The 19,142-nt window shown below is 41.4% G+C and overlaps 2 protein-coding genes across 5 annotated transcripts in view; one reads left to right on the top strand and one right to left on the bottom strand.

Annotated features, from left to right (window-relative positions):
• grm8a (glutamate receptor, metabotropic 8a) overlaps window positions 1–19,142 on the bottom strand; it is a 229,397-nt gene that overhangs the window by 45,133 nt on the left and 165,122 nt on the right. The gene's annotated exons all lie outside the window — the stretch shown is intronic.
• Window positions 7,740–10,204, top strand: LOC120816955 (macrophage mannose receptor 1). Its single transcript, XM_040172654.2, has 5 exons — window positions 7,740–7,777; window positions 7,926–7,966; window positions 8,163–8,513; window positions 8,970–9,293; window positions 9,549–10,204. The coding sequence occupies exons 2-5, from the start codon at window positions 7,936–7,938 to the stop codon at window positions 9,938–9,940; spliced, it is 1,098 nt and encodes a 365-aa protein (XP_040028588.2). The 5' UTR covers window positions 7,740–7,777; window positions 7,926–7,935; the 3' UTR covers window positions 9,941–10,204.

The raw sequence follows: 19,142 nt of genomic DNA, 5'->3' as shown, positions 1-19,142 counted from the left end.
GAATGCATAGATAAAATGAACCACTAACCATTTTTTTTGTCAATCCCACAGAACCAGATCATTAATTTAGGCCATTTAATTATCCAATTTCTCAATGATGATCTACATGTTAATGAGCCCAAAGGCTTGAATTCTAATTAGTGGGAGATGTCCACATTGTTCAGATGCAATATTTTGGTAATGCATTTAATGGAAATTAGAAAAACAACATTTAAGAGCATTGTATTATTCATGAGAATCCAAAGCAGAATTACGTTAAAGCTCACTCCTCTTTCGGGAGGCGTAAAAACTAAATCTAAGTTTAAATATCTTCCTAAATTCCCATGTCGTTTAATCAATAATGTATCTTAGTTTTAATTATTAGTTAATAATTAGGTCCACGCAGTCTGAGGGGGAACTGGAGACTGAGTAGAGGTTTTGGAATCCAAATCACATTTTCAATTTCAGAAGAATCCCATCACTGAATGGCTCATTGATCTTGCAGAGTTGGCCTGGAAGGTAGTTGGGAGCTGATTTCATAATGAGCCGCTGCCTCGTACATCAGTAAATTTGAAAACGCACTGATTAAAGATATTTTTCTAAAATTTGCACATCTACTGATTAGGGAAATGTTGTGTAATTTGTACTGGTTCAGAGAAAAGGTAGAAGAAAAAAAGAGGATTAGGCCAGGTAAGACAAGGTCATATGTGACACTCCGAAAAACTAGAAAAAATATATAAGCAAATAAAATTAAAAAAATCTGAGAAACACATTAATACTCAGAAGGACTAAAAATGAAGTCAGACAAAACGGGTCTAGCAAACGGAGTTGACATAATGAAATAATTTAAAGGGTGAGAGATTAATAAACAAAAACGGAAATGAACTGACAGGAGGTAACAGATCGAGCAATAAGATAAAAGATTGAGAGACGAGGGAAAAAAATAAAACTATAAGAGAGGCTGAAGATGATGAAGATCAATTCTCAGCCATCGCCAGTTGCTGTTCAGATGGGCAGTAACAAAAGTAAAGGGTGGAATCATGCAAGAGTAACGAATAAGGTTTTTCTGTGCTCACGTGGCGGTACCACGGATAAATACTTGTAAAAAGGATAATTGTTAAAAGCCGTTGGGTGGCAGGTTAACCAAAGCTTACACGCTGACATTTGTTTTTTAAATTGCCACAGTAACGGCTAAAAGTTTAAAGTGACTCAAAATTATGAAAAGTTTGGGTATTTTGATTTCTCGAAAGTGAAGGACGCTCAAAACACAAATCTGCATTTTAGGATTGACTCGGCTACACAAAATAAGCTGTCGAGGAGCCAGCGAGTATAAGCCAGTGACATCAGACTTTTATTGTCACGTTTCATGTACACAATACGCCAACTGTCACTCATTGTGTTTGAGCATTTCTTTCACTTATCTGCAACATTCTTAGCTCTTTTCCCACTGCCATACGTCTTTAAAAAGAAATATCACATGAGAGGAGTGAGTTAAGGGTTGTTCTGCATTAGTCATATGCGCAGCTTGCTCGTTTGACACCAGGAACGATTACTGTTTGATTGGGTGAGTTGTCAGTTTCAGTGTGAAAAATGTGCTCAGCTTATCAGAAGCTAATTTTACAACCAGTGGGTTGCAAAGAAAAAAGAGAAATATAGGTTTGGTTCGTCATTTCATCATTTGTTGTGAAGCTTATTTCAATGTTTAAATGAATCATAAGCAGTATGAATGTAGTATTCTGGAAGTAGATTTTTGCTCTTACTAAAATGTATTTCAAGGATGCTAAAACGATAAATTGACCACCACTTCTGAAAATGGGAAAGCAAAGTCAATATTCTATTTTTCTGCAAAATTCCTACTTTCCAACATTCAGTTTTTCTACATACCTACCTATGTATTCCTCCCTATTAATCATCAGTGGTTCCCTGGTTCGTTTCTCAAAATAAACCCTCAAATATCCTTACCGGCTAATTCTTGGTTTCGGTCATTGACTTTTGCGATACCTCTTATTCGGGTTGACTTCCCCCCCCACAGTCCTTCGCTTGATAATAAATCTACACAAGAGCTCCTTTTGATGGTTTATTATGGGTTACCAGGAAAATGTAACGACCATATCAGAGTGTGAAAAAGCAACATACAAATTCATTGCAAACCCGCCAATTCTTCTTAAAATTATGTAATTTTATCGGGAAGCATGAATAAGCAGCATTTGGCCGTCCTCCTCACTGCTTTGTTCTACTCCTCTACACTTTGCCGCATGGTTAAAAGCACACTGTTTCCATAGAGACTACTGGCTGTCGACCTGTGGTCAAGGCAGTGCGAGGAGGAAAGCAATAATAGGGCAGTCAAACACACACAGTTTTTGTTTTCTTCAGAGGCTTTAAAGAGGGATTTTAGTCTGAAGGAGGCCCTGTGCACAAAATGAAAAACCCACATCATGCACGAATGCGAGTTTGGAGAAATCAAATGTTTGGTGGGCGGGGGGGGGGGGGGGGGGGCAAAGAACTGGAAAGCTGGGAGAATGGCGGTACCATTCGGATTGGTTGGAATGACAGAGTGCTTACTATCAGAGTGCGTGAGTTCAGCGTTTCGCTTGAGTTTTGTCCCCATGTTGGATCCACATAATACGTTGAGGGAACAGTTACAATATTTTATTAAAAACATACATTTATGTGAACCTCATGGTGGTGCTTGAGTAAGAAAACACCAAATACATTAACATACGTCCTCCGGACAACATTTTCATTTCATCCAACAGCGGTTAGAACCAACCGTTGGCACCAACGAGGCTTAACTAAAAGGCGCACCTCTGCCCTGTTCCACGCGCCATTATCTGCAGAACCACACCTCTAAACCGACAGATATTAATTAATTGAAAATTATTAGAGCACCTCCATTATAACTGGCACAGCTTTTCTAGCACTGCTGAGCCCAAAATGTGTGTCTTCCAATAAGCAATGGGGCTTGATAGCGATATTCACCAACCGTGATGATGTTAACGGAGAGGCTAATAGAGCACAGATGAGTGCCCTGCACACATATTTCTCTTTTTAGAAGCTCATAGTATGAATATTGTGGGTTCAAGACCCTGTCTCGTCTCCAAGCAAAGTAAAACACACACACACACACACACACACACACACACACACACACACACACACACAGAGAGCTTAAAAGCGAGTAACTTCAATGGTTAAATGTCTCGCTGCACTTATCTGGCTAGAATTGCTTCAGCTGCCGTTTAATCCATTCGACGTCTCCATTTCTCAACTTTCCCCTCTATTGCATCAGTGCCCGGAGTCACTGTGACCTCCGATTTACACAAAGCCGTGAACAGCGGTTTGTCAACGCGAGCGCTCAGCGGTGCATTTCTTGCCGCTTGATGAAGAGCATGAACGCTGGGACTCGTCGGCGCGCCAGCTCTGAACACCTTTGACCCGCCTCCCTACATCAATACCCACAAAAAGCCTTGTTACCTGCTAGATAGTGTGCTTCCAGCAAAGGTGCAGTATCCGACATGGGAATAGGCCCCTCATAAAGTGTCTCAGCAGGATGGAACTGTCCTTCCATCAGTTCTCTGAGCGCATACGTACTTCCATTCTAATCATTTCCAAAGCTTGAATGTGAATTGCAGAATCACTGGAGTGGACTTCGTATCATTGAGATTCTGATTGGATTGAGCGGAGAGTTCTTACTTTTTTTTTTAGATATCCAACTCTGAAACATGACACTATTTATTTGGTTAAAAAGTTATTCAAAGCAAAACTGTGACTCCAGCCACTGTTGTGTCTCCTCCCTTGTTACGCCCTCCTCTAAAGAGAGGATACCGTAACTCGCCGTCACACGTGAGCTGGCCAAAAGGTGGGTGAGGTGAAACAAATTGCATGGGCGCACAAGTAGGACCAACAAAACAAAGTACCGTTTAAACCAGGTTTATTTCACCTATAATACGGTAGTGGGGGAAAAGGGGCTGAGCGGAACCAAAGCAAAGAAATTAACCAATGAAAAGGACCCCTAACCTATCTAGTCTAAACACACCCTGCTAAACTCTCTGATAAATACAGGGGGTGGTCCGCCCAGGTCTTACCTAGTGTATATAGACAGAGGGTTATCTACGGGTAGTATGTAAACCCCAGGGTCTCTTACCTACACACTCCCATTGTGCGGTCCCCTTTTCCCTGGGACAACGGAAGAAGCAAAAAATAAAAAGTACAAACAACGTGATAACCACCGACAGAATAACAACAATAACTTGACCTTCACCAGTTCACATGACCCAAATACATATGTAACCAAAAACACAAGAACTGTCACTTGAACCCAGCTCAAAACAATAGTTCCTGCCAAAAAGTTATTTTGTTGCAACAGTCCTTCGGCTCTCTCCAACAGCTCTGCCACCCCGTCTCTCCCTCCCGACCTCCTTTTAAGCCACGGCATCCTGCAGTTGATTGGCTGTGGGTGAGGGTGATTAGTGGCTGCAGGTGGGAGCGGGCAGTGGAGATGACTGCATGGTGGGTGTGTCAGAACACCTGTGGGAACACAAGTCAAAACACACACACACCCCCAAGCAGGCCGAGGCACGTAACACGCCCACCCCAAAAAAACACAAACCCTTAGTTTGTGTAACAAAACAAACACATACCACCTAAGACCATGCGCGGGACAGAGCATCTGCCACAACATTATTGGAGCCCTTTACATGGCAGATCTGCAAATTATATCCCTGGGCCATTATGGCCCACCGCATCGGACGGCGGTTCTGATTATACATCCTGTTTAGGAAAACCAAGGGGTTGTGGTCAGTAAAGACCAGAACAGGCAATACACTCGAGCCAACTGGGGGCTCGTCCGGGATCTTTGTTACGCCCTCCTCTAAAGAGAGGATACCGTAACTCGCCGTCACACGTGAGCTGGCCAAAAGGTGGGTGAGGTGAAACAAATTGCATGGGCGCACAAGTAGGACCAACAAAACAAAGTACCGTTTAAACCAGGTTTATTTCACCTATAATACGGTAGTGGGGGAAAAGGGGCTGAGCGGAACCAAAGCAAAGAAATTAACCAATGAAAAGGACCCCTAACCTATCTAGTCTAAACACACCCTGCTAAACTCTCTGATAAATACAGGGGGTGGTCCGCCCAGGTCTTACCTAGTGTATATAGACAGAGGGTTATCTACGGGTAGTATGTAAACCCCAGGGTCTCTTACCTACACACTCCCATTGTGCGGTCCCCTTTTCCCTGGGACAACGGAAGAAGCAAAAAATAAAAAGTACAAACAACGTGATAACCACCGACAGAATAACAACAATAACTTGACCTTCACCAGTTCACATGACCCAAATACATATGTAACCAAAAACACAAGAACTGTCACTTGAACCCAGCTCAAAACAATAGTTCCTGCCAAAAAGTTATTTTGTTGCAACAGTCCTTCGGCTCTCTCCAACAGCTCTGCCACCCCGTCTCTCCCTCCCGACCTCCTTTTAAGCCACGGCATCCTGCAGTTGATTGGCTGTGGGTGAGGGTGATTAGTGGCTGCAGGTGGGAGCGGGCAGTGGAGATGACTGCATGGTGGGTGTGTCAGAACACCTGTGGGAACACAAGTCAAAACACACACACACCCCCAAGCAGGCCGAGGCACGTAACATCCCTCTATTCTCTGTGTGAGTGTGTGTGTGTGTGGCCTTCATCATCATCCTCACCTGCTGGCAATCAGCACTGCATAAGTTTCCTCTCCACTCATCGCTGGATTAGTTTGCCAGCTCAGTGGTATTTGAATCTCGGCCGCTCTACGTCTTACCTGGCTAAAAAGTTGGTGTATTTGCACTTTCTAAATATTGATTAAATGTTTAACTCCTGAGGAGGAGTTACAGGACCTGTACAGGACGGCCTTGCCGTAGTCCAGCCAGCGCCCTGCATTCCCTCTCCACCGAATATGGTCGTAGTATTTCCTGTTGTTAAATGATTCATGTATATACCTGGTCTTATATCTGGTCCAACTTCTGACTCTGGAATACGAACAATGTGAAATGAAAGTTTAATTGTATTATATCATATTTGTTTATTTATTGAAATATGTCTGTGTACATCTTACACATGTTTTCAGAGACACCCTGTTCTCCTCTGCAACCATCAGCTGCCCTTTGTGAGCAGCCCAAACAAGGATGCTGTTCTTTGCTCTGAACTGGAGATAGCTGGATATATTTGCAAGTACGCAGTGATCTTATTTGAAATTCAAATAAGATGATGTGTTCAGAGCAGTCTCTGTGCACAGAATATGACTGTGCTTCTGTCCAAATATACCTGCTGATGCGCATACTTCTAAACCACAAACCATTATATGTATGTAAATACTAATGTAACTACCATCCGGGTAAATTCTCCAAACAACTTAGCGAACGTGCAAGTGCAGTAGCTTCCCTATTTGAAACACTCACAGCGTGTATACAAGTTGACTGAACAGAAACAAAATCCAAAAAACTATAAAAAGACGTGAAATTACGTTTGACAATGAATGAACCAATCTCAAATAATGAAATAATGCTAAAAATTATCTTTAAAATCACCCAGCAAGCACATAATGTAGAAAGTAATAAGTTAAATATTTCCCTAAAATATGTGATTTGGATTAATTTGAATATCATCTACTCCTGAAACAAAAGGTTATTCATCAACACAAATGTTCTTGGTAGCGTCACTCCAAGTGCTATGATTTGAATAGCAAGCAAACACATCCCTTCTAAGAAGAGTCTTCCCCATGACAATTTGAACTGTGTTAAACCACTGAATGATTTAACGTGCTGTGCATTCTGTATTTTGACTTTTTTGGAGTAGAAATGGTGAAAAACAAAGCGAGAGAAACAAAGTTTCTATTCAAGATTGCAAAAGAAATAAGGCCATTCGATGTTTAACTTACCAGCTGCTCAAACCAAAATGATTTACCTCTCTCAGTATAAAAGTCCAGTAAGTTGCTCCGTACAGTGTTGTTCTGTGAAAGTTTCATCACGTAAAACTCTTTGATGGCTTAATATATTTTCACGCTCAAATCCAAATCTGGCTAATACTCCACATCTTAGGTCCAAAGATGGAAAAAAAAGAAAAATCATGTATGAAGGTAAATGTGTTACTGTACAACTTGCAGTGAAATAAACAAGCCACCAAATATGTCGAGGGGTTCAATCCACCATCTGCTCACTGCAGAAGTGAAACTTGAAATGAATGGATATGCAAATGTATATTTCATTAAATACGTCCAATAACGCACCCTCAGTGGCAACTTTGTTAGGTATATTCCGACATCTCGCTCCACGACCCATTGAGTCTAGAGCCAAATGTATATAGCCATGTCTTGTCTGCCCTAATGCCAACAATAAATCAGTTATCAGAAGCACCTTTTTTGTGTATCATGGGAGCCAATTGATTTAAAATGTGTCTTTACTTTTTGGTCTGCGGGTTGAGATACTAGTATTATATAATAGTTTGAACGATGCAGAATAGGTTGATTCCAACCCTAAAAACCTTCAAGACCAGTGAGAATCCCCTATCGATTATCCAGGAAAAGTATTGTGTTGGAAGTTACATGTTTGGTGTTGTTGTAGGTTACGTTTAACAGTGATGGCTGTCATCCAGTTAATCTTAACTTCCTTTAGTTAATCATTCATAAAGCTTGATGTCTCTGTTTTCACTATGCAAACTTAAAAAAAAAAAAAAACCTGGTGCCTTAGGCAACGTTACATCCCGATCCTTTAAAAAGGACCCGTGACACACCGGATCAAACTACTCTCTGACAGCACTGTGTAGGTAGGACTTTAAAATCTTTTTTGATTTTATATATTACAGTAGTTAACTAAATGTTTGCATCCACTTCTTAAAACAGTCAGACCTGTTGTGCATCTGTTACTCCCTGTGCTCTTTAGTTTCATCAGTTTCACTGTATGCTCTTCAACAGGTCTGTGGAAATGGCCCTTGTGTTGCTCCTGCTGTTTTCAGGTATGTGTTATGTTCTCCGTTAATGTTGAACATTGTTGAAATAATTGTGTTGGGATGTGTGGTCAAAAAAATGCGGAAATTACACTTTTGGGCAATTTGTGGGAATAATTCAGAGGTGGAAACATCCATATCATCGATATAAAACTATACTATACTAGGAGAGACATTAAATGTTGTTTTGTATTCCTTTTTACAGGATTATCTTATTTCACACTTGCATCAAATCGTCTAAGATATTTCAATGATACTGGAGTACAATATGGGCTTTGGAATGAGTCCTGTAATGGGGCTTCACATGTGACTGTGTATGATGAAGAGGACTTCGAGTTTGTGAAAAGCTTTTTGGCGTTCAGAGTCTCATCTCATAGTGGCACTTGGCTTGGTCTGCATAAGACAAAAAAAAATATCAGTTGGTCAAATGATACTCCTTTCAACTCCACCATGTTTACTGAGAACGGAACACAGTCGCAGATATGCGTAGCCATCAACGGAACGACCTGGAACCATTTCAATTGTGCAGAGCGGAAACCTTTCATGTGCCACATTGGTAAGATAATCATATGTTTTTTCCTTTTGGTGTCTAAAAAAAATAAACATTACATCAGTCAACAAAAAGAAAGCCGAGGTTCTGCAGCTATACTAGTTGCTGTGTGAGGTGATGCTTTGAAGAAAACGCTAACGTTGTGGACGAAGCAGTACGGTTAGGGATCACCGAAGGTCCGGGAATGACGTATTGGACAAAATGATGATGGTGATCCAGCCTGTAGTTGTTGAAATACTTTGGTAAGGACCATGCTGCTACTGAGGACAGAGTCACATTGACAGCCCATCAGCTGCTGAGATGCCAACACCAGAACAACAGTTAAACAGCAACCGTTATACGTATCATTTCCTCCTCTTCTTGGTGTGCTTTGGAAGAAGTTGTCCCGCACAAACCCAATTCAACCAAAGTGCAGGGTACCGACCTTTCTTACTTATTTATCTATGTTTGCATTTATTGCAGGTTCCAACTACAAGCTGATAACACGCAATAAGAACTGGTGCCAGGCTCTGCAGTACTGCCGAACTCACAACGGTGATTTAGTCAGCATAGGAAATGACACCGAAAATAAGAGAGCGATTGAAAAGGGGGAAGGAAAGACCTTTTGGATTGGACTTCTGAACGATGATTGGGAGTGGGAGGACGGAAGCTGCTCCACGTTCAGAGAATGGAATACATCTGTAGTATCACCAGGTTCCACGTTTGCATACACAATGTTTAGCAAAATTTTGAACGTACTGAATAAAGTTGAGGATGGGGGTGAGGCAGACTCCTTTTGCACCAAAGGTAAGCAATATATGCTGTTAATGTTCCATGTAAATAAAATGAATATAATATTTCTTACACTCGATAACTTTTTCAAGGGGAATTGTTCAGCTTGAAATTATATGTTTACATGTTCACATATATGATTATATGTGATCAAGGGCATTAACAAACGTTTTCACATTTACATACAAAGTATAAAGCGAAAAAACAAAAAGGATTCTGTATCACAAACTTGAAAAAGTCTAACTAATCTTTTCCCTTGTTTCATCTCAGGTACCACGAGAATCAAAGTCATTCCTTACAATTTAACGTGGGAAGAGGCCTTTAACTACTGCAAGGAAAACCACACAGGTCTGCTGCAGATTATCGATGAGAACGATCAGAAGGCTGTCGAGCAATGGCTAAATTGCACTTCCGTCAGTGGCCCCTTCTGGATTGGCCTCAGGCAGAGTCGCGTTTTCGGGTTCTGGATTTGGAGCGACAGAATGGTGAACTTCAGCAAGTGGAAGAACGGCATTCAACCCGAGCTTCCGTTGTCCAACCTTTGTGGCGCCATCAATAGCAACTACATGTGGACTGACGAAAACTGTTTGGTTGGGCAACCTTTTCTTTGTGAGGAGGAGATTGTCTTCATGAATAAATTAAAGACGGCGAGAAAACAATAACTATTTCCTTTACTACTGTAATTATTCACGAGTGTCTCTCATGAATTCCGTTTGGTACAACATAATCAGGTGTTTCTATTTTGGTTTGGTACTAATCAATACAGTACAGTACAATACAGAGAGCATGTTTTCTGTGTGCATTACCGTTTGCTAGAGACCACTTTCATGTGAGCTTAGTTTCAAAATAAAAAATGTATGTGTAAGTTCATTTCTAGATAGCTTGCTTGTGTGGGGAAAAAAATACAATAAATTTCAAATTCCAAACATTGGGAGTCTTACTATGAACTGAGAAATGTGTTATTTGTCTCAAATGCCAAACACATTTGCAAAACACTGCTAGAAAATATTTCCAATGAGTATATCTAAATTTACATAAACATAAACATAAATGCTAATAGATTTATATTTAAATAAAAATACAGTATTTGTGCATCTGCTGTAATACTGTTTGTTTATTTTCCTAAATGTACTTTGGAACATTTGAATCGTAAAGCATTACATTTATTTGTAAGTAAATTTTCACATCAAGAAGAAAGCTAAACAAAAAGTGTAGGAACAAAAATATATATTAAAGAGTAGGCTCAACTGCACTGGTCAATTGAGAAGGTTAAGAAACTGTTCCAAAACAAAACGTTTGGTTGAGGAGAGAAAAGATTTAAGGACAATGAGGAAAAAACAGAGGAAGTCAAAAGTAAGGTGAGATTGTGACAAAACATAAGAAGAAATAAATATATCAGGTAGAAACTAAAAGAGGACAGGAGAAAAAGATAGTTTAGCGTTAGATGTGATTGTGAGTTTAAGTGTGGAGCAGACAAGAATTTGCAGATAAACCCTTAAAAACGTGGACAACTTCCAGGGACATTATTCACACCACGGACAAAGTTGGAATGGAGGCTCACTCACCATTACGACTCATCATGCGGCTTACAGTGTGCACGTGGGTGAATGGTGTGTGTGTGTGCAGGGGAATGGACGGTGAAATTTTAGTGAGTGAAGTTTTAGTGACTTAAAATTAAGATACGGTTGCGTTTCAATAAATCATCAGGATTCACGGCAGATGTCAGCCTGTAATATTTCATTTCCATAACAACACATTGATTGATTATATATATATATATATATATATATATATATATATATATATATATCATAGCTATCCAATATTGTACAACCTGTGCTTCCAACCTCTTTCTTTCTCGCCTCTATATGCTATGCTCAGCAGCCCGCAGTGCACACACACAAAATACATTATAGTTTGCCAACACTACTGAAAACTTTTCAAAAACATGTCTAGACTTTTAAAATGTTTTGCCATGCAGGTTGGATGGATCATCATGGGTGTGCCCTGCATTTGTCTGAAGGCCGAAAGAGAAACAATAAGAGACACAGGCTGTGTCTCAAAGTCGCTAGGCTGCATCCTTAAGGACGCATTTGTCTACCGCACATGTCACTTCCGTTGCGACTCGCCTGTCCCAATCTGTCGGCTCCTCCGAACGCGGTCGAGGGACGCAACCCTCCGGGAGCCGATTTTGGAGGACACATCTGATCTATTGTTTGCGGCCCAGCATATCCCAGCATGCAGTGCGGGCCGACGAGGATTTAATTTATCCAGGACAGAGGCGGGTGATCCGACGGAAGAGTTCACGTTTAAATGTAACCTTAAGTAATATAATTCACTCATATATCTACCGATTGAAAAGTTAAAATATAATATATAACATCACAGTTTATGAAATCGCTAAAGTTACGTGATGTTGGTAACTGATGTGTTTTAAATTCATTTAAAGGAATGTGTTGCTATTATATTATCTCCCCAATCCTCACTTGTAAGAGTAGCGTCACACAACGCGGCGTCACGGCGTGTCCCAGACTCCCCGAAGAAGCCAAATGGCACCGCTGTTAGCTTCAGAACTGTCTTGTAAAGCGGTCTGCTCTCTCTGCTTGTCCATACATTTGCTATTTTCTGATACTTTTATGGGGAAGATCAAACCGAACAGATGGCCCCAGAATACTCACTATTATGTGGGGATTGGGTCTAAATGTGTGTGTTGTGCTCGCGCAACAAGAAAGCTCACACAGAGCTCACACACTCACGGAGTACAGTGCAGTACAGTAAAGACTGAGATGTTTATTAGAATTGCCAGGCCAACGTTGGCTTTGGAAGCCCCTGCCACAGCAGTGAAAAGCTTTCAGAATTAGTATTCCCGTCCAGGCCCTAACAACCTTTCATGAGGTTTCTTCTGCTAATGGATGATTTCACAATATCTGTACGAGTAATGGCATATCAGAAACGCTGAGCTGACTTCTATGCTGTGTTCATTCCTCTGTATTTATGCTTTCCTTTTCACATATACTGTGGCCCACTGCAGTTAAAAGTTCCAGTATTATTATTGTTCTCCAGCCCCACTATTGTATTGCACCAAACCTTGAGTTGTCCCTCCACTATTCTGACGACTCAAATCTAAATCCCATTTCCACATGTGTACTTCAGATATTAAACATGCACTGAGGAACGATATAACACTAAATGCATGGTTTCCAACCGTGCTGAAGAAATAGTTCAGAGATGTAAAAGCCATTGTCCCTTGCTGATCTCCTAATGTTTCCCATTCATCTCAAATCTCTAAATGATGTGTAACATCTTTGTTTTTTTGGGGGGAAATCTCACCGGCAGATTGCTCAAAATGCTTTAATTGGATGGCTGCTGTTGCACCTCTGCTCCTGAATGTAAAAAACCTTTTGAGAATGCAGAGTACGGACACGGTTTAGGTGCATCGCAGCCTCAGTCATAGGCTGTGACATCATTTGGTCGGCATGGACCGATGTGACCGAGAGGCTCCTCGAACGGGATATGCAACTAATCTGCCAATAATAACAATACTTTGAGATTATGCAACAAAGCTCTCAAGTTATTATTGTTATTGTTATTATTATAATTATTACCATTATTCCCTACTTAAAGGGGACATATTGTGAACAACTTTGGTATCTGGCGTGTCTAATGACCCAAAAACTCTGGGAAAGAACAACTGCCGCCATTTGTTATGGTTCTTTTGTTGTACGTCAGAGAAGTCACGCTTGAGTGACTGCGAATGAGCTTCCTTATCATTCCCTCGTCACTATGAAAGAGGAGTCTCTCTTACACGGCCTTAGACAAGGTGAAGGGTGCTGTTTAAATGATCCTTGTGGTATTTTGACCAAAGTATGTTACAGACATTTCCTTAAGACCCCGAGGAACCATATCAATTTGTGGTAGAATGACGCATACGATGGGTCCTTTAAACAGAAGATCAGTTACTCAGCAGATATTATAAAAAATATGTTGAGCGCTATAAAACAAATTATGGTTGCCATTTCCTTTTTATCAAATTGCTTAGAGAAAACATAGCAGCTTTAGTTGTCATTTGTTGAGATGCAGGTTAGCGTTCATTGCCATATATCCATGATTTTAAGTATGTGAGTAATATAATCTCCTAATCTGGGCTAGAAAGTGATCAGTAAAAACATTTGAATGACAATTCAGCAATGTCTGTCTAAGCCAAATCTACTCTAAGAGTAATGACGATTCGCAGCCGAGTTCATGAAGCTGAACATTTACTCCAGAATATGATAAATCACCACTTGATCCGATAATGTAAGTCCAGAGATGCCGTTTCATTGTCAGTTCTTTGGTTTACTGTATGGGTATGTTTCATTAGCTACAGATGCACAACTATTGTTGGGTTGGAAGTATCTATTCACTGTGAAATATGCTATTAGGTTTCACCGCTTGACGGCAGCCACACGTATTCACCTGCAAACACACACATGCCCTCGGGAAACATGAGGGACCATATGAGCACACGGCGGCATAAATCCATCACAAGTGCTCGCATGCATGAGACAGTATATGCAGATCTGCAGAGTCATATAAAGACACCAGCCTCCAATCTGGGTCCAATTCACACTGTTCCTGGCTCATACGGCCATTTGCAAGCACAGAGTGACTTTTCGTCAAATCGAGTTCATGTTCTTTCCTCCTCTCTACTTAAAGATTACTATTATATTTTCTTACATGCTCTAGGTCTTCTTTTTCTCTTTGCCAATACAACTTTATATCAACAGCTGGAGAAGCCATTCTGGTTAAAGACCTCCCTTAGACATTGTGAGGATAGAAAAGGTGAGAGAAACATTTGAAAAAGGGCCAACGTTGAAATGCGTCCCCCCACTAAATGCCGCCGCATTGGGACCCCTACTTGCAAGTCGACTTGCCAACATCAAAGGCGCCTTTTAAGATCGGACAAAAGTTCATTCTTTCACCAGCAGAAGGATAAAAGCTTGAAACGTAATGGGAAAATGGCAGCCAAAAAGGCTGGGCATGTTGCCCTTGCCAACAACACAATTGAGGAGAAGAGACAGATTTGCAGATGATGTTGAGAGGCGATTGTTTGCGGGGCTTAGGGAGTCCCCACAGCACGCCGTTCAAGTGGATGAGTCCACAGATGCAGAAAATCCGGCGATTTTGCTTGTCTGCCCGTGATACATCCATCAAGATGACTTCCAGGGGGATTTACTCTCTGCCTCGTTGCTGTGAACTAAGACAACATGACAGGAAATATTCACGGCCTTTGATGAATGCTGCAGACGTCCAGTTAACGGAGCCGAGTGATGTGTGTGGGTGTGTGAACCGGTGCGGCACCGGGGAACGGGGAGGCCTCGCCGCTGCTGTGGAAAGGTGAGCCCACCAGCTGTGTGTTAAGAAGCAGCCAAGGAAGGTTGTGTATTGATTGATGTACGCTAGACCAAATATCTAGCATTCGCTGGATAAGACTCATCTTTGCAAATATGTAATATGTAATATAATAGAAATAAAGTGGCTCCTTGCTACTCGTCACGTTACTAGTCAGGATTGGTCTGATAAATGAACAAAGAGTACTTTGACATCTCGTCGATCCTCGGTAGGCTGTCCGGGATCCATTTCACTGCCGTAGAGTGGCAAGCATGCGGCACGACAGCTGTGAACTCGTTTCTTGTGCCTCTGCTAAAACGGGCGACGACTCCTCTTTCACATCAGAAGATTTGTGCTTTATTTTCACACTTCAAACTTGGGCGAAATGAGTCAAGCTTTATGTTTCATTCCAGCAGAAGCTTGGCCTAGGGCTCCCATTTACGGTGAATCACTGCCGTTATGATGGACGGTTGTCTTCCTCGTGCCTGCATTCAACCGCAGCCTACCTTCCCCTCCACTCAACAAAGTTATGATTATCTTTTTTTCTTCATTCCAACTGTGCGATTCCACAATGTGGGCAAGCAGCAAAGCTGTCGATCTTAATGGTGTCCCTCTCAAAACCTGCGTACATACACACACACACACACACACACACACACACAGACAGACACACACACTCACAGGGGGAGCTGCATATCAATGGCTGCCGCCATGGGAGAACCTCCTATATGTGAAGTATCAATTCAGCCGCTCTGCCTCACGACACCGATGCAAATACGCACATTTCCACATCGTCGCTCACTTTCGCACAGGGGGACACACACAAGCACTTTAGCCCACACTAAACTTACACACACATGCACACACTCCATGCTGCAACTGTTCAGCCATCGGGGGAAACGGTTGTGATGAATGATTGCAGATAATACAGAAGATGAAAAAATGATGCGAGAAGGGTTGCATCAAAGAGCTCTCCGCTGGCATGGCAGCTTCTTCTGACAGCTCCTCCTCTTTCACACTGTTTTGCTGCCTTGTTTTCTTCTTTTTTCCCTTAATATTTTCCAATAAGTCTTTCCTCGTTCTTCCTCAGACTCTTTCTCCCACCTAGAACTATGCTATTTCAAATTTCTTTGACCTCCTTCCTTTATTTCATCTGAACTGCTAATCTTTCCTCATCATCTTCCCTCCTCTGTTCCCCTCCCTCTCATTATACCTACTTATATTTCTTCAAGTTATCATACTCATACCATACTCCCGCCTCTTTGTCATTCTGCAGCTCTGATTTTTGGCAGTTCCTTAAGCTACACCGCGTCCCTGAACGGCACGCTCTTTGCCTCCCGGGTATCAGCTCATCGCGTCACGGCCTTCACGGCGTGAATGGACAGAGCAAAGTACACCCAGGGGTGAACACCTTGCCTGCCTCCCAACGGTGGCTTAGTAACCGTAACACACGCGAGTGCCAAAAGGCATTCAGACAAAAAAAGAGACACATTTGCATACAAATAAACTATTCCAGGGTATTTCAGGAGGAGTTCGAGAAAAGGAAAGTAGATCGAAATGCCTGGAATGGAGGCCAAACTGGCTACTTTTCTAAATACATTGTGAAACTTTAACCATTACAAATGATCTAAAACGCTCTATTGATTGGAAGTGTAGGAAAAGTAAATGCTTACAATTCATGAGAGGGTTAGATCTAGGTATTTCATATGAGAGGGATATGCAAAATGTCTAACCAAAAACATGTTGACATTGAGAGAGGGATCCTTCTCTGCCGAAGGTTTCTCCCTTAATTCCATACTTTGGTCTCTTTAAGGGGGGTTGTGAGCGGACGTGGCCTGACCTTTTATAAATGGTCACACGGCAACAAAGTTGGTCAGACGGAGAACTGTCGCTATGTGGCTCTATTCATTGTTTATTAGAGAGGGCGTCTCAATGCGTGTGTGTGTGTGTGTGTGTGTGTGTGTGTGTGTGTGTGTGTGTGTGTGTGTGTGTGTGTGTGTGTGTGTGAGAGTGAGTGAGTGAGTGAGTGAGTGAGTGAGTGAGTGAGTGAGTGAGTGAGAGATGAACGTTTAAAAAAAATTGCCAGCCGGTAGTGAAAGTAATCTTGGGAACCAACACGAGAGAAGAGGACCAGGGCGGGATTATGAGAGATGAGGAAAAAAAATTGAGGGGGATAGAAGCAAACATTTGAAAAAAGGAAACCGAAGCCAGCAGACCAAGAGATCCTGTTAGTCAGAATATTGTCAACACAAGAACTGCATGTATGGTTAACAATATACAATGATATGGGGATACATTAAATACAAATAGCTACATACCTATATTAAGCAACATTACAATATAAAATATATAGTTAAAATATTCAATATAGATTTTTGCCTTTTTGCCAAGAGTTAGGGGAGACACAAAGTTTCATTTGTACGCTGAATATAAAGCTAGAACCAGGGGAATTATTCAAGTAAATAATAAAAGCTTAACATTGCTTAGAGACTGGACACTGAGAAACAACAAGCTTGGCTCTGTGCAAAGAATTTCTACAGGAAGTTATGCCCGGGCTATTACCTTTATTAGTCGTTTTAGAAGGTTGCCTGGCAACCACACAAAACCACAGCTTGACACCTTTACACTTAATTATTTCAGTGGGATGCCACATGGGAATTTAGTGACATTAAGGGTCGGAGTCACATTGGCTGTTTCCAGCATTAACGCTAAGCATTATCTGATTGGCTGCGGGCGGTAGCTTAGTATCTAACAGATCAATATGATTGGGATTGAAAACTATCACCAATTTACTAGTTATTAGACAAATTTAGACAAATCGTTTATAATCTAGTGAGTTATGTCTGAATAACAATTGATGTATGATATGTTGATGATCCCTTTACATTTGACACATCAACACAGTGTTTCAAAAATCACAGCACATTTTGGTTTTCTCCCAGTACCCTGTGAAATATGTGGGGTGAATTTGTATAATTTGCATAAAGATAATTAAAAACAAATATTTAAACTCAAAGTTACCGCGGAAATCATGAGATGCTCGTGAAAGTCTGCAATCATAATCTGACATGACATTCACTCCTCTGAGCGAAGCTTGAGGTCGGTGATGCCTTAAAATAACATCAAAATGCTCTAAAATACCCCGAGGGGCAAAGTATGGCTGTGAAAATCTGAAGAAATCATTAGTGTCAGGGCAAATCTGCAGGTTATAATTTAGACTATTTTAACTTATTTGTAGGATAGAAAAATGTTCTCAGCAACCTGTTGTTCATTGATACTAATTTGTATATATATATATATATATGTGTATATATAATTTGCCGCTGTGTTATGGAGATATGTGCTTTTTCTCTCTGTTCTGGTAATATATGCTTACAGTCTCTTTCACAGAGAAGCCATATTTTCTTGCTGAGCTTACACACTCAAACTAGGCTGCCTGAGCGTGCAAAAAACGGGCTATTACCAACGTGGCATTGAACTATTCATATCATTCAGCTGTATCTGGAGAAAGTAATGTCTCTTTCTTTGAGCTGCTTCAGACACCGATTAAGCAAACTGCTCCTGCAGACAGTAGTTTGCAGTACGGCACACAGATCCTTGTGTGCATGCCAACGGCAAAAACACGTAGCAAGCACAGCACCATTGTGTTCCTGTGCGTGCATGCTCACATTAAATAACCAACTCAACGACAAAGCCAAGAGGCACGGCATGACGTGACCAATCACCAGCACCACGGTGAGGTGCCTTTTGGCACCTTGTGAACGGTGCTCCTGAATGGGAGAATGGAGGAGGACCATTTTAAGCCATTAGATGAGATGCCTTGACGTGGCATGAGCAGAGGAAGCGGCCTCTATTGTAAAATTCCAGGCCCCACAATGGGCAATTCTTCAGGGGCATCCATTTTTCACAGTCAAACGCCTTTGGGATAAATGGTCGGGGCTTTTAAAGGTAACAGCCGTCTGATGGCTGAAATGTTCCGGAAACCTTTTTCTCTCGATTCAAGCCATTATCCAACCTAAAGGGGTGGTGGGGGGGTTCAAGATGTATGGAATTGGTTAAGGATGCAGGCTGGTAGGAGTACAGCTGTAGTTAGGATAAACACCCTCAGGTTGTATGTTGCACCAAAGTTCAATGAATGGCACCGTTGGTGCATTTTTACAGAGAGACAAAGTTGACAGAAGTCGACAGCATTCTTCTGTTCGTTTCAACTTGGAGTCGGAGCGACCAAGGTGCCTCGCAGAGAGGGGGGGACCACACAGTCTGATTGATTGATGTGAAATTCAAAGAGACACCACACTTTTCTCTGTGGCTACTCCTTTCTCCCTTTGGACTGGAGCGTAGTTTTAAGTCCCGTTAAAACTAGAAGATCAATAGGTTTGAATATCACAAGAAGGTCACTATCTAATGTTTCTATGGTTACCGTAATATGAACACACAAAAACACATTTAAATAATTGTTTTTCACCATACTGATTGGCCTCGCTTCAGCTTTAA

Source organism: Gasterosteus aculeatus, chromosome 4 (genome assembly GCF_964276395.1).
Source record: "Gasterosteus aculeatus chromosome 4, fGasAcu3.hap1.1, whole genome shotgun sequence".
NCBI classification, from domain to species: domain Eukaryota; kingdom Metazoa; phylum Chordata; class Actinopteri; order Perciformes; family Gasterosteidae; genus Gasterosteus; species Gasterosteus aculeatus.
The sequence above is the reverse complement of the archived record's forward strand: the minus strand, read 5'-3'. Positions and strand labels throughout refer to the sequence as shown.